Source organism: Vidua macroura, chromosome 8 (assembly GCF_024509145.1).
Source record: "Vidua macroura isolate BioBank_ID:100142 chromosome 8, ASM2450914v1, whole genome shotgun sequence".
Classification (NCBI taxonomy): Eukaryota; Metazoa; Chordata; class Aves; order Passeriformes; family Viduidae; genus Vidua; species Vidua macroura.
The window spans coordinates 16,408,150-16,432,831 of record NC_071578.1 but is presented as its reverse complement, the minus strand read 5'-3'; the positions used below and the strand labels follow the sequence as shown (position 1 = coordinate 16,432,831).

Below are 24,682 nucleotides of genomic sequence, written 5' to 3'. Positions count from 1 at the left end.
AAACCTTTAAAGTAGGGCAGCCATGTGTTGAAATTCTATTTAATAGAGAGTTTAAGACTGATATAAACAGCATGCTGAACTTTTACAATCTGTAAACACAAACAAAAAACTATAAAGGGCAGCATGGGTGAGCCTTTGCAGACTTGAGATACTGTATAAAGTGTAAGAGCAAAAGAAGGGTACAAAAGGCACCATGAAGTTCATGCTCACCCCTCCTGCAGGACAACAATAGAGGAGTAGAAAACATTTTTAAAAAATCTTTCAGTAAACAAGAAAAAAAAAGTGTCTGAATATTTTAATTTTAAAATAGAATAGGCAAAGGCAGATATAAGAGATTGGGCAGAATCAGGGGACAGAAGTGAGCGTCTAAAGACACAAACCACTCCTGAGGGATAATGAACATGCCTGCTTTAGAAATGTTGGTATTCTAATTTTTTCCTGGAGATCAGGAACAGATGGTATTCAAGAAATAACAAACATATCAAATTTTCATTGAAATGGGAGTTCAGAAGTGGGTTTCCTCAGATGCTGTTTGTGTACAGCTGAGCTAGATGCACCTCACACAAAAGCAGAGAAGATCTCTATAGGTACTTATTTCTTTGTGGCTATGGAATTCACTTGGAAGCTGAATTCAGAATCCTATTTTATCCACTTTGGTAAGCAATTAGCACAGACATTATTTTGATGTGGCACAATTTCTCTGTCACTAAACCCGGAGGTTTTCTAGCGAGGGAAGAGAGCAAAGGGAAGCTCCACCCTGGCAAGCTCTGACTTCTGGACACTCCAGCCAAGTGGATACAGACCAGCACCTCCTCTTGCAGCACTTCCCTCTTGGTTGGCTTGCAGAGCCACGTCCCCAGCTGCACCACAGCCGAGGAACACCTGACCTGAGGATGAAGCACCATCAGCTGCCTTGGTACCAAGCTGCCATGACATCAGCACAAGAGCTTCAGGGCTCAGGCAGTGCCTGAGCACACACAGCACATCCCAGCCAAAGAGTGCACAGGAGTAGCCTTGCCAAGGAGATCAAAATACATTGCAAGTATTTGTAAGAGAGAGCAGTAAAACTTTTTGGACTAAGTTTTTGTGTTGGACGGCACTTTAACATCAGATCACAATCCACACAGTTTCAACACAGTAATCATTATTTCCTTAGTTTACTTTCTTTTTTTCACACTTGACTTACATAGTTCTGTTTATGGAACTCATTTTAAGCTCCCTTCAGAACAGAAATCATCACAGCAAACCTATAATTAGATTTCCGCTGCACTGCTGATGAGTCTGAAAAGCATGAGAAAACGTATCCTGGCTTCGTTACGATAACCCACATGATTGCAAGGCACAAGAAAAGTAATAAATTAACACACGATCCACTTAAATAACTTGATAACAACATCAGTCTTTTCATTCAGATGGATAAAAATGAGTGTCTTTCAGGATTACTGGACACTAATATTAAGTACTAAACAAGCAAAATTGAATAGATGTTTGCTTAAGATTTAAATATTTTCTGGTGCCCTAATAGAAGCACTAACAACATTGAGCCAGATTAAGTTCAGATACATAGAAAGTAGCCTCATTTGCAAAGTTTAAGAGATGTAGGAATCTTCTTCAAATCTGAATCTGAGCACACAGGACCTGTACCCAATGTCTTGGCAATACAAGCTATACTGAGCAATATGCACTACAATTTGTAGTACAAAAATATCTGTACTGTTTCAGGTTTTTAATCATCTCTACTATTTTAACTGCACCAAAATCTGTTCAATAACTAATTTAACTAATTTTTTAAGAAGTTTTTTGGCTTATCTTACTTTATCAAAGACTTCAAGTAAATTCAGGTTAGCCATTGTTAATGCATTTGGGAAAGGTGTATTTTTACTCAAGTGTTAATTTTTTTTTTTAATTTAAACATGGGAAATATGTAACAGTCACTAAAAATGTAAAATGAGCCTCTGTTTTTGATTACCTAATTATTGAACTACCACTCATTTCAAGTCAAATCTATATGCAGGCAAAAATCTACCAATTTGTCAGGGGCAGGATATTGCTTATTACTGAGGGTCAACTGCTTTTACTAATAAAACATGAAGGACATGAAAGAGACACTCCTGATGGAACTTGATCCTCAAGTTATGGTACATGACCTTAAATCTCTATACAAGTGCAACCTACAGGACTGTTTATCATCCACTCTATGGGAACCTCGCTCCATGTAGTACACAGGAAGGAACAGCATTTAATGAATGTTGAATTATTAGCTGTATCCCTAAATTTGCCATGGATTTTCTTCACTCATTCTCTTATTTCAGTCTTCTAATACTCAAGATTATTATAATTCATATATATATATATATATATATATGAATATATATATTCATTTATATTTATGTAAATTTTTACCATCCTCTATATAGCTCCTAGATAATGTATTATGTGATTTTTTAAAATAGGAATTAACTTATTCTTTAAGTTAATTATATTAACTTATTATTATATTTTATGAGAATGTAAATGTAGTGGTGCTTTGAGGGAGGAAATTATTAACAATTTCCAGTTGCAATGTGCAGTGTTTTATCATCTGTAGTGTTTTACACTCATTTTGCCAGCACTTCAGTTTATGAAACTTTTACAGCAATTCCCAAGCTACATACTTCAGTGGGTGATGCTATACGGAAGAAATGATGTCTTCTATATTTATATTACATTTTTAGGAACTTCATAATACTTGAGAGATGTAGCCTGCAGAGGTGAAATTACCAAACACAGCTGCCTGCCTGAAGTTTAACAATTATTGTTGCTAGCAAGTAAAACAAAATCTTCCTGGTTTACCACAAGGTAAGATTACATTACATACCTTCTTTAACTCCTACCATAAATTACCCATGGATATCTTTCTATAACAAATTGTAGCTGATTTAAATACTGCCTACACTGGAGTAAGAAAGCAAGAAACTTTAATACTGACAAAATAAAGTATGTGTATGAAAAGTCTCTGCATACAAAACAAGAAGATGACTTTTAAGGTATCTAAAGGATAAGCATGGCAATCAAACCCATTTAACCAAATTATTCTGGTTTTAGTAATTTTGTCTGATAAAAATCAAGAAATTTGAGTAAAATCTGAAGAACATGAATAATAACCTTCATCAGATATCATACGGTAATCATGGCAAGAGGAAAAAACATCATTTTGTTTAAAAGCAGAATTCTAGGTTCATCAGGATAGTCCAATTTCTCCCTTTAAAAACAATTATTAAAACACACTAGCAGTATGCAGCATTAGCACTAATAGCTGGCTGCAGTGAGTTCCTCTGCACTGCTAACTGTGCACAAACCTGTCAGAGCATATTGATGAATATCTCTGTATCTATTTATACACAGTTCTATGTATAAAACAGAACTGGATTTTTTTACATGGATTTCACTGAGGTTTAATTATTAATTGTTTTTGTCTCTTGGCATAATATGCAAGATAATTTTAAGATGCATTTTTAATATCTGAATATTTTAAATTGCATATCTTATTAACAGATGGTTTACTTTACATGCTTGTGTGAAATTATATAACATTACAGAGAACATTTACCATTTTAAATCTGATTAAACACTATTCCAAACAAGGACTGGAAAGAGTTTGATATTTGTACAAACACAATCTTTTAATAAGCATTATGCAAACCCATTTAGGCATTGCAAAAAAATGCTGAACTAAGAGACAGACTGCAATATTTATTTACATTCCATTATTTCAGTAAAATGATATGTCTCTGTTTCGCTAGTGAGGTTTAAATTTGTATTTTGAATGAACAATGAAAAAATCTTACAAAATGTAACCATTAAAAATAAAACTAACATCACTAAGTGTCCCAAGTAACTATATTTTAACTAACTTTATTGATTTTAAGAATGATTTAGTGAGTGATGAACCCACTCCAGTAGCAGGGCTATACTAACACTGTTTAAACTTTTTTACCTTTTTAGCTTATTTTTTGGCAACCATACCTTTCAAAAAAAATCACTTTATGCATTTGACTTCTGATTTTGCATTTTCAGGTCAGCAGTGGGACTAACTTCAGTCAGCTGTCTGAATGACCTTCCAATCTGGTGCAACTTTCAATCTAAGAACCCACAATTGCTCTGTTCACATATGTCAGCATGGAAAAATGAATGTTTCACTTTGTTTAAAGTTTTATTGGTTTTCTTATACTTGAAGCTTAAACCAGAAACATCAAGTTACAAGAGACTCTTTTCATGTTTATATAAAGCAATGATTGAAATTATTTTAAATGCTTACATACACATAAATGTTTACAACATGTGCATTGTGCTAGTGTTTCTGTGGTCACTTTGCTGGTAACAGGCAGAAGGGTGATTGGGAGTCAGTCATAAAGGTGCAAGAGCCTGGGGGGGCAAAGAGACAGAAAAAGAAACAGAATCCCAGGAAGATTGTGGCACATGACACTGAGGAAGGAGCACATGTCACTTCATGTAAAGAAGCAGGGTGAACTCATGTCATACAAGAACCAGAGAAAAGAACTAAAGCAAGAAGAGAAATGCACAGTAGGCAACAAGGAGAGATAGCAAAAAAGTATGTTACAGTTGTTAGGGTCCTAAAACTTAGGTACCTAAAACACTTAGGTACCATTTTCCTATCTTCCCAGCTGTCAGGGCTCTGCTAACTCTGCAGAATCTCAACAGTTTCTTCCTACAGTTTTACATCCTTGAAAACTAAACTTCTTATAGCCAGAGCAGAAAAAGAGCATTTCTGCTCCATCAGAGCAAAAAAATCTATTACTACTACTATTGAGTGCACAGTCTTAAGAGACTTAGAGCCAATAGTTTTGTAAAGGTAGATGTTACTGTATTTCACTGAGTACCTCCCACACTACCCACTAATTCAGAATCAGCTTTTAATTACATTTAGTAACAGGAAAGAATATCTGTCTTTAGCTTGGTCTAGAGTCTTGCTCTGACGAGATTCTAAGATCAATTGGATATTATTAGCAGCAAATGAAGTATGAGCTGTGTCCCACCAGTCAGTACATGTTGTGCCCAAGGCTCCACTATTATGCAATTACATTTTTAATCAAACCTTAAAGACTACAGGCTTTATTTATAGATGGTGATACTGAATGCACGTAGCCCAAAATCTTCAGGATTGACTATCATTTTACGCAAGTTTTATAGAGTGTTCCTCCTTAATATGTATTGTCAGAAAAACATACTAAAAAACATACATTCTGCTTTATGAAAAATACTCTAAATAATACAATTATTATTTAACAGAAAAATGACATGGAATTGTTTTTCCCCATCATGTATCAGAAGCCTGTCATCCTAAAAGTAATTTTGGCTCCCACATTATAAATACACTTCAGTATTTCTATAGGGAATGCCAAAAAAAATCAGCAAGTGCTCACTGAGTTTTGCCAACAAAATCATGACTCTTTGTACAAGAATTTTCTTTCCATTTATAAACAAAGACATTTTGAGAGTTCACGCTTATGATTGCTTATGGCAACTGATATACTCCACCATAAGACAAAGCATATAGCAAACCAGTGATTTATTACAAGCAGTAAATATTTTACAATAACTCCATTTAAACATATAACATCTCTATTTTTAAAAATGTATTCCAGATTATACTTCAAGTAATCTATTGCACTAAATACCAAAGAATCTGTGCACTGAATATTTGGGAGTTATTTCAAATTATACAAAAAACTATTCTGTACAATTACCAGACAAGGAACGCTAGACAACAAAAACTGCAAAGTCACAAACCTTCAAGACTAAAAGATAATGCTGACTATCTTACCAAAAGGCAACTTTAATGCTAAAATTGTCATTGATATGGAACAGACTCAGTCATTTCTGACAAGACTTCTTCAGGACCCACTTGCTTTTCAATCCTGTGACCTTCAATGTCAGAACACAATTGTGATCGGTCCAATTTGTACAAGAGATGACTGCCCTGGCACTGTGCCTCAGCAGGCTGCAGCACAGCTTGGCCAGTGCACCTCATCTCCCTTGGCCTCAGCCTGGTGAGAAGCCCCCCAGGAGGGAGGGTCCCAGCAGGGTCAGCACCTACAGTCCTCTCCAGCCACACCAGCCACAGCATCTTCTGGAGTACTGCTACTGCAGCTAATTTGAACTAATTTTTAGGCTCTGTTTAAAGACTGAATATTGCAGTTGCAACTTTTATGTATTTTCCCATAACTGAATGAGGTGAGAGAAGCCAATATATTTACCCTATTTTAGTTGCTAAATCTCAGTAATACACGCAAGAAGAAGGAACCCCTTGAAACATACTCAATATTCACTCCCTGATTCTTCTTTGCCCAGCACACAGGAAGTTCACTGGGGGTTAATACACATTCTTCTACATTTACTTAATTTTATACTGTTTTTTTTTACTACTTGCAGGATTTTCATCTCACCCACCATTAAAAATGCAGTGGATAGCAAACTAAAAAAGTATTAAGTCAAGTTTATCTTCATTTTATTGCACTTCTACAATTCTAGAAACTGCTAACATTGCACATAGTTCACTCCCCCCCCCAAAAAAAGAAGAAACTGTTCCATGTTTCTGCAGCTAAAACATTAGTTTTTATTAAGTTGGTTTGATTTTTGATTTGGGTTGGGGTTTTGGGTGGATTTTTTTTACTATTTTCTCAATCCTTAGTCAAATTTCTATTAAACTTGTCAGAAGACCACCTTCCTGAAAACAAAATAAAATCTTACTAAAGAACTCAACATTGGGCTTGCGAAAATGTCATGCCAAGTGACACTTCTTTGTATAACAATGCTCAAGACACACACAGTGATTAAATAAATAGTGCAGGTTAATGTAGCTGTATTACAGAAAATACAGAAGATTCTAGTTTATAATACTTCTGTGCTGACTCCAAAGATCATGCTTAGTCTACAAGAATCCAAAACAAATAAATAGAACTCCATCACCTAAACAAAATAATAAACTGACTGAAACTGTACCCCATACTGTCAGTATAAATACGAAGAATTAGAAGTCTGTAATTTTTTTCTTCTTGTTTACTTTACAATATGCAAGAAAAAGGTTAGGTCACTGTTTCCCAACCTCACTGAGGAAATTGATCATATAGCTCCTATTAAATTCAGTGCAAGTTATTTAGCTAAATAACTAGTTATCTTAAGTCATATTTTAAAAATTTGGTGTTACAGCTAAATTCGGCTCGGAGAGATAAAGGAAATAACTAACCCACACATCAGGTAATAACCCTTATGAAAAGCAATTTAAAAGTTTTGCTTTACCTCATTAAACCTTGCCACAAGATCTTCTACAGCATTACGTTCACCATTGGGAGAAGAAAGAATAGTAGCAGATATGGATGCCTTAATAGATGGCAGCTTGCTTTGACAGTCAGCACTACCCAAATCCCTGGTCAGAAAGCAGAGGTAGTCGATGGGTAACACTTTGCGGTAGAGCTCCTGCTCCTGCTCAGTCAGAATGCTGGCAACCTCCTCGGGGAACTGGATGAGGTGCTGCAGCTCGAGCAGCTCCTTGCTGATACCGGCCACGCTGGAGGGAAGGATGCTGGAGGCAGCCATGGATGTACACGCTTGGCGTTCTAAAACAAAACAAATGAAAAATTCATTAGGCTTGGTCTTTAACTCTTGGACCGTGCTGTACAAAAGCAAGACAACTTGGTATTTTGGTTTTGTTGAACTGTTCATTCATTTACTCAGCAATACACTATATTCTAAATACTTTCTTTCTACTTAAACAACCTAATACGTTCTTTTACGTGGGGTTTTTCTGCATGTCTTTATATCTGGTGTTGGCCAAATAGAGGGCAACTGGAGTCAGGAGATTGCAAAGCCACCCGCCAAAACTCACTTGCTTCCAGAAACACCCAAACACCTTCTTCCAGAACCCAGGACCTTGTCACAGCCTCAAAGAAAAGGGTCATCTGGCAGAGTGTGCCTCTGCTTTGCCCCCATGTAACAACCACGGTACAAAGCAGTTTGAGGCCTTGACTGGGGCACTGAGATCCAATTCCCACAAGAAATAACGTATAATGATAATTGAAAACCCATGCGGGTCAGCATTTTTCTTCATAATCCACTTGCTATAAGATAAATTGTATCTGAGCTTGCTGCATCGTGAAACCAAATGTCCAAGCTACAAAATATTTTTCATTCCTCTCAGAAAATGCATATATTTAGGAGTATGCATGTTTTATCCGTTAATACAAAACATTCATGGTAGTTTTATAATATCCCAGCAGTGATATCTCTTGAAAAATAAAACTTTTCCTAAGAAGGAAGAAGGCAAGCTTTCTAAGATCATGTGGGAAGCATGAAACATCAACACAATGATTCCAAACTAGTGAGTGAGTCTTCTTACTAGATAAGTTTAAAATGGGTTCTCTGAACAATTTTTCAATAATTACTTAAATGCAAAAACATTCATAGCCATATATTACGTACTCTTCATCATTCTCAGAAAAAGGAGTTTATTTTTTTGCATTGCTTCATGAAATATCTTCAGAGATTTTTTTCCACACATAATGGAATTACACCCTAGATCTATCTCTTAACCAATATTTTTAATATATCTATAAGCTCTCATGTGATAAAGGGTGCAAATCTTTTTCTCTAAGAAAGAAAAAAACAAGTTCACAATGACTGATTCAAATTCAGTCCCTTATAATAAACATAAAATATGCTACATGAGTTTTCGACTCTAAGACATTTTGTGCAAACTATTATTAATCAGAGGGAAGTTAAGAAGACAGAAAATTGGCTTTTCTTAATATAGTCTACTGAAAGTCAAATGATAAATGGCAGTAGCCCTAAATAAAGTCTTTGGGCCAACAGAACCTATTGAGAAATGTTCAAATACAGAAGAATCTTCTGAAAGAACAAAGACAAATTGTTTCTGTCTACACTAGCAAGCAAAAAAAGTAATGGGCTTAATTTGCAACAAGCAGTATCTTGGTTATATAGCAGGGAACATATGTAACTTTGGTGATAATGAAAAAGCGTTGCACAGTATCTGTAGATACTGAGAAACCTCTGTAACTGAGACACTTGCAGGAAAGACTGAGGGGGAAAAGCCAGTTAAGAACACCACTGATATGTCGCTGCTGGCTTAGGCAACAGGTGGAATGCAGTGACCTTCTGGGCTCCCTTTCAGTTGTCTTTGCTTCAATTCTACGTGAGGCTTCAATTCTGTTTCCTGCCTCATCCTCCACAGAACTGTTCTGAGAGGTTTCATAATAAAAAGCACTAAAAGCTCATATGCACTATTCTTGACTTCGCAACAGAACACAAGCTTATGCCTAAATAAAAACAATGCAAAATACAATGTTCATTTTATATTAGAAGGCTTATGCATTTACACATGCTTTACATATATGGACTGAACTGTCACTCTCACAACCAGCATTATCTCAGGAAGAGGATGATATAGAAGGTGTGACACAAACACCCACCAACACCTGTCTGCTCCCTAGAAGTCACAATGCCTCACTGACTCTGCATGCATGACAGCCCTTCCCACTCAAGGCAGAGAAAGTACAGCCTGCACCAGCCTCCCCTGTATCTCACCATTGAAACAGAGGGTGTTTGGTTGTGTCTATATTGTACATTTATTTTAGATCACAAATGGACTTCTGAAGTGAATCTCCCAAGCATCCTCACTTACTGCGCTTTAGTTTAGTCTTAGTGCAAAAAGAAAAGGATTCTTTTTAGACTGCACCAGAAGATGCACTCCCAGAAGGCAACTAACACATCCCAAATGGTAAAAAGCTGCAGCTGTCAGAAACATCCAATCTCTGGAACAAGCACCGAGGTCAGGAAAGGACAGTTGGGCCAGACAGCTCAGATCATGGCTCAGGTGCAGGTGATCATGCACCACAGGACAGACGGAAGTACTATGGACAGTGCAACGCCACAGTGATACCGGTGCTTTGCAAACCCAAGATGATTTGGTAAGTACAGCTGTAAACACCTTATAGCTGTCAGTATGTCAGGAAAGGAAGATATAACTCTATAAGGAGTGCCTAGTGACTGATGAAAGAGAGATAACATAGGAGTGAAGATGAGCTGTTCTGCAACGCACTGCTTGCTGATGAGGTTTAAAGGTGCATTCTTAATAATTCACCTTTTCCATCATTATACCAACTACACTACGGACAAAGACCTCAAAATATGGCAAAAGCTGACACTGAATTTGCAATAGTGTAGAGCACTGATCACTATCCTTTGCACATTACCTTGCCTAAGTATAATCACTCTTCAGGCTCCACTTAGTACAGCCTCTCACAACTAAGAACAAGGCTCAACACCACAAAGTGTATATCTGTATACTGCCAGAAACCACCAGGAATACATATCTCATTCGAACTGGATTTCACTAGACTGACTGCCCATTGATCAAATCCAGCAGAAAGCTAGCGCAGGGATTTTGAATGCCTTTAACAAAACTACCTTTAATGGAACTATCATCTTTCATAATGAAATCTTCATAACCCAGCTTCACTCCAACAAAAAAATGAAGCTGTCAAAAAGAAAATCTTTTCATGGAAGCTAAGCCAAGATGACTCAAGAGCAGCCACTAGTATTGCTGGATTTGAAAGAAGACTGAAAATAAATAAAAGACTTCCTGATTCAAAACACTGAATTTCAAACTAGCATTCCTCAATTCTTCATTAAACTGGAAGAACTTTATGTAAATTCTCTCTGTAATGTGAGAGCACATGGAACAGGCTGCTGCAGCAAAAATGCAGCTGATATCCAAGGAGAGGAACACAGGCTAAACAGAAATCTGAAGGTACACAGCTCACGGCTAAAGTATGGCTATAAATACTGAAGAAGTAGAAATAACTTATTTAAGTAAGTAGAATAACTTATTTCTGTTGACTTTTCCTACACCTATAAATATTTAATTCTTCTATAAGTCACATCTTTGCAAATCTTGGTTGTTGGCATAATTTACGTCTCCAGATTCAGATATCTTATCTTTCCTCATTCCCATCTTCTGTGTTTTATCACAGAAAATCCAGGATTCTTATTCTCAACTTCACCACCTTCCATGATTAACACTCTGCATGGAAGTCTATTTTCTGTCTCTTTGCCTGTATTAAGCTGGTTTCTTTCCTGGACTATCTTTTCGTCTTTTTGTGTGTGTATGCTTCTACCATTTTTCACTCCAGGAAAGGTTCTACTTCTGCTACAAAACTCCTTATCCAGTCTCATATGCAAATCCTCCAGCTTTGTGTTGTCATTTTTGTTCTTCAGGAAACAGATAGTGTTTTTCTGCACTTCAAAGAATGGCCAGGTCCTTAGAGTAACTTGCAGAATGGACAAGCAGAAGCTTGTCTTACAGTTAAGGTAAGATACAATCCCCACTAAAATTAGCTGCTGCTGTAGTAAATTATACTGGGTTTTTGTGTTCTACCACATCAAGTTAATGCTAAAAATACTACAAGAAAATGAAGACCCACAGTATTCATTTGCAAATTGCCTAAAGCCAAAATTGATAGCTTTGCTTACCCTGCTGATAAACAGCTGAAGCAGATAATCTTTAACATAGCAAGTATTGCTTTTATTAATCAAAACAAGATAACCTCTGCTTAGCTTTAACAAAGGACTCCTGGACTGACTTAATCATTGCTGATGCCCGTGGGAACAAAGACTCTTCTTCTCTAACAAAAGAATAATCTTTTTAAGAATGGCAGAAAAATACAGCATGCCAGGGAAAAGTCACTGCATTTTTTAAATGAATGGAATCTCAAAAGAGTAAGCCTGCCTAGAATATGAAAATCTACTTTCAACAAATTTTGATGTACTGAAAGATTCAATAACTGGATTTCCATCTTAATTTTATTTCTAGGTCCTTTTCTTTCTACATTTACTTTGATTAAAAAAAAAAAAAAAGTATTCTAGCTCTACATTCAAAAAACAGTTTTAAAGCAGTAAAGTGAATATTATAATCCCTAATAACATGCTCACTCTCTAGAAGGCTACTGGCAAAGGTCTTTTGATTATGACAAACTGTGCTCAAAAGCAAAAGATGGATTTCAATAGCTGTAAGAATAAAATTAATTACTCAACCTATTATAATATCTTTTAGCTTAGTTTTCTGATAATAGACTTTGCTTCTATGACATTATATTAATGTAACTGAAAGTATAGAAATATCTTAAGAGGATTCTATTTCTCTGCTGATATTAAAATGTGTGCAATAAATGGATTCTAATAGAAGCCTTTTTAGTAAGCTATGCTACGATATCCTCCAAACTGCTCATATGCTTTAAGAGAACATATGGATTTTGTGTACAGTGAGAAAATAAAAACTGACCACAGTAAAAAAAAACTTAAGAAATATCCATGATGAACAGCTGTCAACATAAAAAATATAGAACTGTTCTGTTCAAAGAAGAGGGAAAATACAATAAAAGCTCCCCAAGCAGAAGACACCTATGCAATATACGGCAGTTTACTTGAACACCAGCTTCCAGTACAGATCAGCACACCTGGGATAACATTGTTTTGCTGTCCCTTGGATGCAACATATCTCGGTACCATAATAACCAAGCCAACAAGCTTTGGTTAATTTCCTGTTTCTCTTCTATCTAATTAAAAATATCTCTCTCTCCCTTAATGAACATGAATTCACTATTATCAATTTTGACTGCAAACAACTCTCTCCAGTATTAAAGAGCCTGATATTTAACTTAGTGGGAAGCTTGACACAGAACAGGATCAAGTTCAAGTTTAATTTCACTGTCGAAAACACTGAAACCAACAGATCAGTTTCATCTTCAAATTTACTTATGAGTCAAGTAATCAAAGAATGAGAAGGCACACATGTTCTCTCTCCATATACCTAAATCTAGCAATATGGGCTACCTCTTAAAACTGCCTATCAGCACACACTGGAAATTATTATTAGCAGGGGAGCTCTGATCTACAGGGTACTTGCACTAAATAAAACTGGAGTTCATTAGGATCTAAGCATCAGCAAGCTGAAGAAAAGAAGATGAGCTAGGGTCTGTAGAAAAAATTTTTTTTTTTTAATTAGACCAAGTAAGACTACTGATATACTCTGAGGGCACAGGATCCTTTTCAGGTTTGGAGTAGAAACAGCAAACTTCACAGCTAGTTTTGCCTGCTTTGAGTTTAAGTCAATCATAGTAATAGCAAGACATTGGAGAAGGTGATCTTCTCTTGGGGAGCAGCAGCAAGTTACCACATTGGGCCAGGTGAAAAAAGCAATTGTTTCTATAGAACAAAGAGAGAAGGAAAAAGACAGAAATCACATGTAGAAAAGAATTTTGCTGGAAATAGGACACCCTGAAACTATAACACACAGATATTTCTACTGAGGCTAAGATTTTATTGCTGAACAGATCTGTGAAACTTCTGGAGAGCATTTTTTAAAAAGACACGAGCATGGTGAAGTATAACTGAGTTAAATTACATTATATACCACAAAATCCTGACTCATGAACCGACTGAATAGTGGAATTCAGCAAAAAGAAAGATATGGAGTGATTATAACAACAGTCACTTACTTCTGAAATCACTTCTTGCTTTAGGAACTGGCAAAGAGTTCAGTTTTGAAAACCAGACTCTGAACACACTTTTTAAATTTTGCAATTATAGCAACAATCATGTGAAATTGCAGAAAAAAAAAAGTGTAAGTACTGTATAGTTAAGAGATACAACCTGTCTATATAACTTCAGACTTGAAACAAATTTGTCTAAAAAAGTGACATAATTATTAGGGCAGCTGAGATGCACATGCATGGGAAAGAATTTTTTTTTTCTTTAACCACGAAAGTTGGGTACACATTTTCACAGGATAAAAACCTATGCACAACAAAACAGGCATTCAGATTGTAAAGCTGATTTAAAGATGATCAGCATGAAGTGTTTATTAATATATTAACTTTGAGTTAACAACTACATAGCAGTCCTTACATTTTTCAGAAGTTCCTAACTGTAAGTATGAGCTTGAAAACCTATTTAAACTCTGCTTATGGCTGGATTAGAAGATCCTGGTTCTAAGCTAGATATACTGACATTAGCTCAGCTGGCTGGAGCATGTGCTAATAACAGCAAAGCCATGTGTTCAATCCCTGTATGGGCCATTCACTTAAGAGCTGGACTCCATGATCCTTTTGGATCAGAAGAGTCAAATGACGGAAGGGACTTCCAGGTCCCTTCCAACTCAGAATAAATAACCTGTGAAATCTCTGTGAAATACAAGCACTGACATCACACATGAAAGGAATTCAAGGCATCACCATGGTTTCACCACACCTGAACTGCCATGCCTGCCTCCCATCATCCCGTAGTGTACAGCTACACTGCCGTGTGTAATTACATCCACATTGCTGCTCAGATTTCTGGAAGTGTATCCAAGGGCTTTTACCACTCCACTAGCCTGAGTCATTCACGGAAATATTTTGCAGCATACAGGAGAACTTGGCTGCTTGTCCCTGAATTACCATATATTGTCAACACATTTAACCAACCATTTCCTTTCTGTATGCAGGTTGGCTGGTAAAAACAATCACACACTTGTCCGTAATAAATAGATCCACTGTGTTTTCTTCTAGGTGTAAACTCCCAAGAAAAAAGATGCAATGAGTAGCAGAGTAACTTTAATTTTGACTTGGCAAAATCAGAAGATCTCAGGACAAAATTTGTCCAATTTGATGCTGATTTTCCAATTCCTTTCCATTTTCAAGGCAGCTAGCAGAGAGCTGAGACTGCATCCTTATGCAGAGAAGTACAACTAGCAATGGCTCCAGAATATCTGCATAAGAATCAATGTGGTTTTGTGTGTGCTAACCCCAGCCAGGAAACATTTCTTCTGCACCTGAAATAATAGGCTTTGAAGGCAGTGCCTGTAAAAAATGACCCTGAGGCTAATAGGGTAACAGATAACTTCAACTGCAAAGGGCACCCTGTGTTACACAGAGTTTGTTGAACATAGACATACTTATAGGTATTGAGGAGAGATGAATCAGCAGTGCTGCCAGAAGTCTGAAGAGATCACCATGTACATGTTTAGCCAGAAAGCAGCTTTATTGCTTCCAGTCTACATGTATGGCAATGGGCCACCTGAGACCTGCTATTTTAGGGGACCTTCACTTACTGCTGTAACTTATGAGACTAAATCCTGATTTCAGAACACCTGCCAGAAGAAGGTTTAATTATAATTTGGTAGATAGACTGTGAATGTCTGGTTGACTGGTTGAAAATTAGTTCTCAAAAGCTATTTGATACCAACATGCCATCTGTCTTGCTGTGGCATGCTGCAGCATGCACTGTGCAAGACCAGACACAAGATTTCATTGCTTCAGAGGCAACTATCACCAGGAAGGCTGGATGAAGGGATTCTGGGCTATAATGAATGATCTTCTAAATCTAGACCTTTATATCACAGTGTAACAGATATGTGAAAAGGCTGGAAAGAGGTTATTATGACACCACCACACTTGCTATTCAAGTGGGTTTGGGTTTTTCATTTTGTTCCTGCAATGAAATCCCATCTAATAAAATCCCTCCTCTGCAAAACTCCTAAATTATTTCAGAAATATTCCACTTTCACATACATTTCATAAATGTTTCTCCTAAAGGCTGTCACAGTGGTAGACTGACAGGATTTTGACTTGAGCAACACCCACCAGCAGGAGGGTTCTCTGTGCAGCATCTGTATTCAAGACCTTTTAAAATCTGGATATAAATACAGCATAGCATATGGAATGTTAAGTTCAAATGCTAAACAAATGTCCATGTAAATTACCAGATAAATTCCAGCCCATAAGAACAAAATGGTCAAAAGGGAAGGTTTATTCATTTACTTTGGAAGGAAAGAGTGTTGTAGAAAAAGAACTGTACAATTCTCACTGCAAAATGAACTTGTTACTGCTTGAGTTAAAGCAGAACTCAAGGTTTAACCTCACTTCCCAAAACTGATACAAAGCATGTCCAAAGTCAAAGCAGGAGCTGCTGCTCAAAATTAAATTAAAATGCATACAACTTTGAGTTAATGCTGCAATGGAGAAATATCTAGTGATTAGACAGAGTGCAAGAATCTCAAGTCCAGTTCCAATATTTGAGTATTTTGGTCAAGGCAGTAAAAATTAATCTTACTTCTATTTTTTTTTCCATTTATGTAATGCAGAAGCTTTTCAATTTTAAGAATGAAAGAACTGTTATAAATCAGTGACTATGGGAAAAAATGCAAACAAAATGTAATTTGAGAATGTATATACACACACCTATGGAAAAAAAGGATGTTAAACAAAAGGTGTCTACAAAGCTAGGTACCCATTAAAGCAAGGGCTTATGATACTGATTCTCTGTATTTTCTTTTTTGTTGCTGTTTTAGGAACTTTTTAATTTTCAAAAACTATATGAACTGTAGCTGCAGCAAAATACAGCATACATAATGTAAGTACCTGTAAAACTGCAACAGGCATTTTCAATGTTTCACAGCCTCAGCCTTGAGGCATTCCTTTCTAGCCTGAGTGCACTGGATTTTGACACCAGCAATCCCTGCATTTAATTAATGATCTGTTGAAGTTTGCACCTTGCTACACAACCTTTTAAAATTACCACAAGCACAAATTAAATCTCTTTTTTGGCTTTAAGTTCCTGAGAAATACATTTTGTATGTATAATCTTCCTTACTTTGGTCTTACTTTGGACCTGAAGACCCAAAGCATCATCTTCCTTACTCTGGTCTTATCCTGAAGACCAGATTATATGCAACAGTGACCCTTCAAGGATAGGTGGGAAAGAGGAATAGTCTGCTCTCATCTGGTCCAGTTTTCCAAATACTGCACAGGAAAGCCCAAGTTCAAATAACTACCCAAATGAAAACTGTTTCAATTTGGAAAACAATCATTAAATATACTCATTCAAGGTAAAAACAGTTAAGAATGTTTCTTATGGCTTCAGTGTCATCCCAAGTGAAGCAAACACTAAAAGTGCCATTGGTGTTAGCAATACAAGATGAACACTAGATGCCAATCTGAGAACTTAATTTTAATTATGTCAAAGAATAACATGAGAATTAAGTTAGATCTGATAAGTGTACAACACTTACAACTAATTTTTCTTGCCTTTTGAATCTTCAAAGGAAAGACAATCCGGTGCATGAGACATGCTACCAGATTTTCAACACAGACCAAAGGGCAGGCAAATCTGCTGCATAAGGTGTTTTAGTTATTATTCTTACTGATTATTAGAACAAAATTAATCCAAGCCACATCCAGTAAAAACAACACTTGATTAGATGGTCCCGATTTAAGCCCTGAAGCTTAGCAGTAAAAGAATTTTAAAAGACTGGAACACACTTCAAAAATGTTCAATCAGTTCAGAATTTTCATCATTCTGGCCTACTTTCAGTAGTTACCTAAACAGAATCTAACACTAGTTTGTTTGAGACCTGTCCTCCACATAACTATTTCACAGAAAATCAATAGAGAATAGAACCACTAACAGCAGATAATGTTGGTTGTGCACCTGTGTACAAAATATCTCTGTATGATCTGCTAAGGAAACTTTTTCATTTATTTATATTACACTTTGAATAATATAAATTAAACCTCTACGTAACTGAAGCACCTACAGAATCTACTCCTTTGCCACTTAGTTTTGGTGAGGATTCGATTACTGACTCTACTGTGTGCTCTGAATATTCCCTGATAATGAGAACATTTTGTGAATAGATTTATTGTAGCAGCTATAATTTAATTTGATATCCAAGATTTTTAGATTTCTAAAAAAAACAAAATCCAGGAAACATACCTGTATTTAAACAAACACATACACATAGAAATGCCCTAAGACACATCAGAGAAAACTGCAGGATTTATTAAGGCATTAGTCAAAAACTTGTAATGGAACACTGCAAAACTATTCCAATAGTTTTGTGTCAGCAATGTACAGCAGGAATAACCTAATAAGAACAATATGGCCTTTCAAAGTGCTGTTAAAGACAGTACCATCATTTATAAAGATATTTAACAAAGAGTTAATAAGAACAGTGAGTTCTATGCTGCTAGAAAGAAATACTGCAGTAATTCTACCTCCTAGTTCAAAATTCACAATGTAGAGGAAAATATGAAAAGATTCTGTCACACAAGAATAAATGAGTGAACCAAGGACACTAATTGAAAGAAATGCCAAAAATGGAGAAAAATTATGAACTAGAAATAAATTGATGGATTATATAACAGGGTGAAGGGCAAAGCTAATACTCAAAATTCACAACCATTCAGCACTCGCACTTCATTATTAAAGAAATGGCTTTTAAGTATTTTAAGACATACCAAAAAAGTATTCACTGAAACTGGTCAAAAAGAGAGGGAGATGTTTAAGATGTGAAAATGAATATGTCATTAACTGATGATGACCCAGTCAGTAAGCTGCAGCCACTGGGAATGCTGTGCAGCAAATCCACAGTTCTTCTCCCACGTCCTGCAGAGCACTGTCCTGGGGGTCAGGTACCTCCACTCTACCCCAACACAGCCAGAGCTGTGCTACTCCTCCTTCGGTGTCTGCCTACAAAATATCATTTGGATTGTGTCCTGTTCACACTGCACAGAAACACAGAGGTAAAATCACAGCTGATGCCCTTGTCTTATGTGCACACCAAGATAAAAACAAGCACAGTCTCCTATGTTTTAGACCAAAAGAATTAAGACTAGCTATGCAGTCTGAGTAGACAACCTGTAGATCCCTTCCAACTTAACTATTCTCGACTACTGTATTCTACATATTATTTACATTTTTTCCTTGTGGTTGGAATTAAAAGTGGACTATCTTCAAAGCTAGTATTAATAGCCATTTCTGAGAAATACAGTATTATGGGTTAAATACCCTGGGTTGAGTGCTCTCAGGAAAAAAGGTATGTTATTGAACAAATAATTTAAAAGAAGGGAAAAAAAATCATAGTATCATTAAGATGTTTCTTCCACATAGATTCTGTAATATCAAAGAAACAAGCAGTAGGAGACACACAGCAGATGAAAGCTGTTGGAATCTCTAGAAGAGTCTGCCAGTGCAGGTAGTCAAATTTACCTGTAAAGGGCTTCATGGATAGAAACTATAATGCACAACATGCAAAGGGGTCCATGCAGGCAAAACACAGATGGCTTTCCTATTACATGTTTATTGTTTATTTTAGTGTGGATTAGTTTATATTTTTTTTCTCTTCCCCCAGACACAGTCTTTTCTCAAGCTCATTGGTGAATATGTATTGTAAATGTACAATATGTCAAATTAGCATTTTTCCTCTAGGGTTAAAATACAACTGAGGAAGCCAGCCTGAAAAAAGGGAAGTCTGTAACTACAGAGGAATCAGAGGAATAAAGTAAAATTATTGCCATACTGTTGTTGGTATTTTTTTTTTTTTCCTCAGAAGGGAAGTAATTCAGCTCTTTTCTTCTGTGAACTACTTCCTCTTGTAATTCAGGAAGAGTGAAACCAATCTCTCTACCTAGAATAGCAGGAATCCTCTTAGTCTCACATTTTTTCCTTATTTGCAACTTGAATGATAGTTTCCAGTGTAGTACAATACCTGTTTTGCAAAGTTCAATTACCATTGCTAAATTTACTGAGTGAAGAAGAAGATTCTGTAATGAGTTTACAGAATTAAATGAAAGAAGCTATTCCTTACTCTAGAAAGCAATTTCCAAATTTTAAAAGGTCATTTTGAAAGGTATCTTTCAATGCAAACATCGAATGATGCCAATTACCAGAAAATTTTCAAAAGGATTGTAACAGCCTGCATCCTTAACAAGCTGATTTTTCTCATGAGGAAGCTGATGGGAAGCTAAGGAAAATTCATACGCTGTTTTTATAAGGGATTACCATGAATTTACAACTTCCCATCATAGTAAGTCATGTTCATGATGTTATGTAAGTATTATATCATGCCAGTTTTTCTTTTAAGAAAGTATTGCTACTAGCCAGCTATTCTTAGCAAGGTTTCTGGAATCACAAAGGCTGTGCCAGAAGCACAACTCAAAGGATGCTGAGAGGCATTTTAAGATGGAAAAGAGAAATACACAGCAAAACTCGGGTCAATATAATCAAAGTCCTTTCACAGACATACAGAACACATCAAATGCACAGTCACATACTTTCAGTGGCTATACCAAGGACTGAAGGACCAATGGCATCGTGGGCTCACCACTTCACAGAGAGCCATGACTGCTATGCAGTACAGACATGGCCAGGTGAGCTACCAGTGGAAATGCTGATATGCTTAATACAACTTTGAAGTCCAAGAAAGGATCTGTAATACTGAGATAGCAAAAATATTATGTAGCTTAATGAAAAAAAACTCATTACAATAATAAGAACTGCCAAAAAGTCAAAGCTGCAAAGCTTTCAATTCTTTCTTTTGTATGTTTTTAAATTAAAGAGTGAAGGAATCTGCGTGATTTAGCCTTAGAACTGAAATCTGCTCTGTGACACAGGAGTTTAAGCCTGAGAGGGATTAGTGGAATACAGCAGACAGCAGAGAACAGGGCAGGCACATGTCTGGAAGCCAGAAGCAGTAAAACAATAGACTACACAAAGTATTACATCAACCTTAATTTCATAATAGAGATCTAAACAATCTCAACATCTATGACTTGCCACAATATGACTTCTTCCTACCTCAATATAAATGCTCTAAGTACTTATTTATCCTTGCAAGCTTTCCTACAACTTCACTAGGAAATCGATACAGTTCTGCTTAGACTAAACCCTGCTATAAGCAACTATATAAGCAACTATTTTCTGTAATTGTTTTTGTTTAGTTTATGTCATTTGGGCATCATAAGGTAAATTTAAAAAGATACATTTATAAAAGATTGTGTTCAAGCAAACAGAGTATATAGCTCCATGTATTATACTGCTGGAAGTAGCTATCTTGTAAAAAAAGGAAAGTATTTATTACATTTGGCTTTCACAGGATTAATACACTTGCTACATAAAAGCTGTTCTAAACAGTCACAAGACTCCTTAATGAATTGTGTCTTTGTCACTAAGCTTTAGCAGATTATTCTAAAAAGGATGTTTGCAGTCCTTTCCTAACAGGAAAACTTTCAAAGCCAGTGATTTTACCATTTGAAAACAAACTCAAAACTAGTACCTTCCTCAGATTTTAAGAAATCTCTCTTAACCTGAAGACTTCAAATGCAATTAATTCCTTCTGTAAAAGTACATAGCAAAAATTAACACTCCTCTTCCTTCCTTGTGGTGCTACTCCTACCTGTACTGCAGTTAAGGTTTTAAATGGAGTTAGGGCCAACTGTGTCAACAATATTGTTTATATAGCAAGAAAACAAAACAACTGGAAAAATAAAGCACATTTGTCGTTAAGACCAGCACAGTCCGTTCCAACCCAAATTATTGCTACAAATTACCCAAATTATTTGCTACCCAAATTAAAGCTACAAACTGACACAGTTCTAGTTCTATTTCTGCAAACAAGAATTTGAAATATATTCTCATTTTTCCTCTTGATGTCTTTTTTAGAGAAATTCATTCTATATATGGTTATGGAAAATACCTGAAGACTTCTCTCCCAAACACTGACTTTGTATGCAAATGCTATCACCATCTTCAAGACAACCAGTACCTGAAGCATCTCTTCTTTTTTGTGCTCAATACATGTTTAAAAGTTTTGTTAGTAGCTATTAGAAGGTTTTATATTCAAATACTGTACCTATGAGGTAGACATGAACTATACGATTTAATTTGATTCCCTCTACTTTATGGCAATTACAGAACTGCATATTATGAACACTTAAAGCCTAGAAGAAAATTCTAATTCTAAGGTTCATTTTTTTTCAAATTTAAGACACTTCAACTTAAATAATAACAAAATTATTTCATGGTGCTTTAAAGTATGATACCACAAATAAGTTCCTAAAATGTTAATTGCATTTTATCAGCCAAATGCCTACACCAACACAAGAACAGAACTAACTCTTCTAAGCAAATATCACAAAAGTATTCTTTTTAGGTATAGCTATTTTCAGAATCAAGTCCCAAAGATTAATGACATTTCCAATCTGAATTCTTCTGAATTCCAACTTGAAACTTCTAGAAATTAATAAGAAGAGCACTTTATTTGAAAAAATTGTATTTTTAGAATAAGTTACGCATATTTATGATACTTCAATAACTCCTCTGCTTTTAAAAGGCAATATTTTAAAAGGCAAGGTTAAAGAGATTTTTCACAGAATCACAGAACATGCTGAGTTGGAAAGGACCACAAGAATCATCCAGCCCAACTCCTGGCCCTCCACAGGACCATTTTGCTGTGTTTCTCTGTGGAGCTTTGCAATTTAAATTGCAACAAGCAAATACAGGTGAACAACTCCAGATCAAATGTTCTCTAAAGCTAACAGTAACATAATAAAAGGTATTTGAAACAATAGCTTTTCCAGATTGAGAATTCTTTTTCCCCCCTCAAAGAAAAATGCTCATAGGACACACCACTCCAGCCCGTGGATAGGGGCAAAGGGAGGAGAGCTAATGCAACAGCATCAGATCTACCCCTTTCCTAGAAGATCTCAACACTTACAAAGAAAGCTGAAAGTGTGCATGAAATCTGTCGCACTAAGTCCATGGGAAATGTAGACAAAAATATATAATTACTGTAGAGTTGTGCAAAGCCCTTAAAATTAAGCTCAAGAAAAAAAAAATATAGGTACTTTTAGCATCAAATTTTATTCTAGTTCTTCTACTGTTGCTTTGAAACATTTTCAATTTGCACTTGATAAATCTTCCTGGCAAATGACTTATTTCAGAATTACTAAAATATGTAGTAATGCTTTTATATACATTAACACATATAACTAGTTATGTATATACATAAACAATACATAACTAGTATTTCAAAAGCAAATACTTAAACATTCAAAAACGATGTCTCTATGAATCTTCTTAAATAAAAGCTAAACCAATTATGCCCTAAGAAAAATCCTCATATCGGCTTAATTTTTTAGAAAAATGCTTAAACCATTCCACCTCAAATCAAAGCTAAAAGCATTACAAAACAGCCAAAAGGAAGGGTCTGAGTTGCAATTAACTAAAATTAATTTCACTCCCATTCTTGTAACACTTCTAGTTATCTCAGATTTGCTCTCACTGACTGAATAGACACATCAAAAACACCACTGTTTTGCAATTAATACACTTGATACAGGGTGCTTTTTTTCTGTGCTGTCTAAATCACTGAGGTGAGAATAACGGTGTTGACAACCGAGGCAACCTTCCTATTGCAATGGGGCACTATCACTTTGAATGGTGAATGCTTGTCATAGCCTTTAGCTAACAGCCAGATTAGGGAAATGGGAGAGTTAGTACATAAAGAACATTCCTTTCACAGAGTAAAATATTATGAACCTTCATTCAAGTTACAAATGCCACTTCAAAAAAAAAACATGCAAATGGAGGTGTTTCTTTATGACCAGTTAGGAGCAAAACATTGCTTTTATGTGCTACTGTGCATGTATGTCATTCAGAAAGGAAAAAAAAGTAAACTCCCTTAAGCAACCACAAGACAAAAACTGGTTGCAAATTATAAACTTGTATACTGAAGATACAGGAAGAAAAGCTCACTAAAGAAAAAACAGAAGTGCATTTACATTCAAAAACATGTTATGAGTTTGTAATGTTTGAGTAATTTATATACGTTAGGAAAAAATACTTACCTTGTTCTAGTACTTTTTAAAGTACTGAAATTCGTATTTTGTCCAGCAATTTTGTAACAGACACTTGTTTTTTGTAGAATAAGAAACAAAGGAATGTCCCACAACATAATTTAATATTGAAATAGTTGCAATGTGAACCAAATAAATGCAAAGCAATTTTCCTAAATTACTTGAAATACTGCATTCCATTTCAAACAAGCTGAAATACAAAATACACAGTTAAGACATTATTTCATATTGCTTATATTAAATCCTTACTTCATTTTCTACCTAGAAACAGTTTTGTGTCCTTACAGCACTATTATTAAATGCAGCCATTATAGGTCTAAACTAAGATTAGAAAACCGTCACCCAATTTCCTTCTCTGGAAATAAAACTATCACTTTAACTCCCTGTATGTAATCAGAACTGGGTACTACACAGAAGGGCAAATCTTACCAGCAAATGTGCCTTCCATTGAATCTTAGATTCCTCCTAAAATGCCAGAAGAGCAGGTACTTCAGTGCCACAAAAAGTCTCCACGCTGCACTTGTCCAAACTAACAGTGAGGCAACAGCTGCTCAGTTTAAAGCTACAAACTGTGGCAAAATGCATAACTGACATGCCTTGTGTAAGCCATGAAGAAGACATGCATTTGGCTGGCTCACTGAAAGGTCAGGTTTCCCACCTCCCCAGATAAAAGCTGAAACACTAAGATTCAAATGGAAGGAAGTTTAGAAATTAAGGATGAGCATACATCCTGCTAAGACTACAAACATTTGATTTTGACAGCCGAGATATAAACAAGAGTGATTTTAATTCTGCTGGATTTTTGTCTTTAAATATATTAAGAAATAAGTTACCCTACACTCAGGCTTTTGTACAAGTTATATTTATATCAATGTTGTTTAAACAGGCCAAAAGTAATAAATGGAATTACTTTTGTTTTAGGAAACTTCATCTGA

At 35.8% G+C, this 24,682-nt stretch overlaps 1 protein-coding gene across 1 annotated transcript in view; it reads right to left on the bottom strand.

Annotated features, from left to right (window-relative positions):
* The window catches only part of PLCE1 (phospholipase C epsilon 1), a 112,021-nt gene that overhangs the window by 40,949 nt on the left and 46,390 nt on the right, over nt 1-24,682 (bottom strand). The window contains exon 3 of the mRNA XM_053984320.1: nt 7,300-7,616. Coding sequence (XP_053840295.1) covers nt 7,300-7,616 — 317 coding nt within the window. The remainder of the gene's footprint in view (nt 1-7,299; nt 7,617-24,682) is intronic.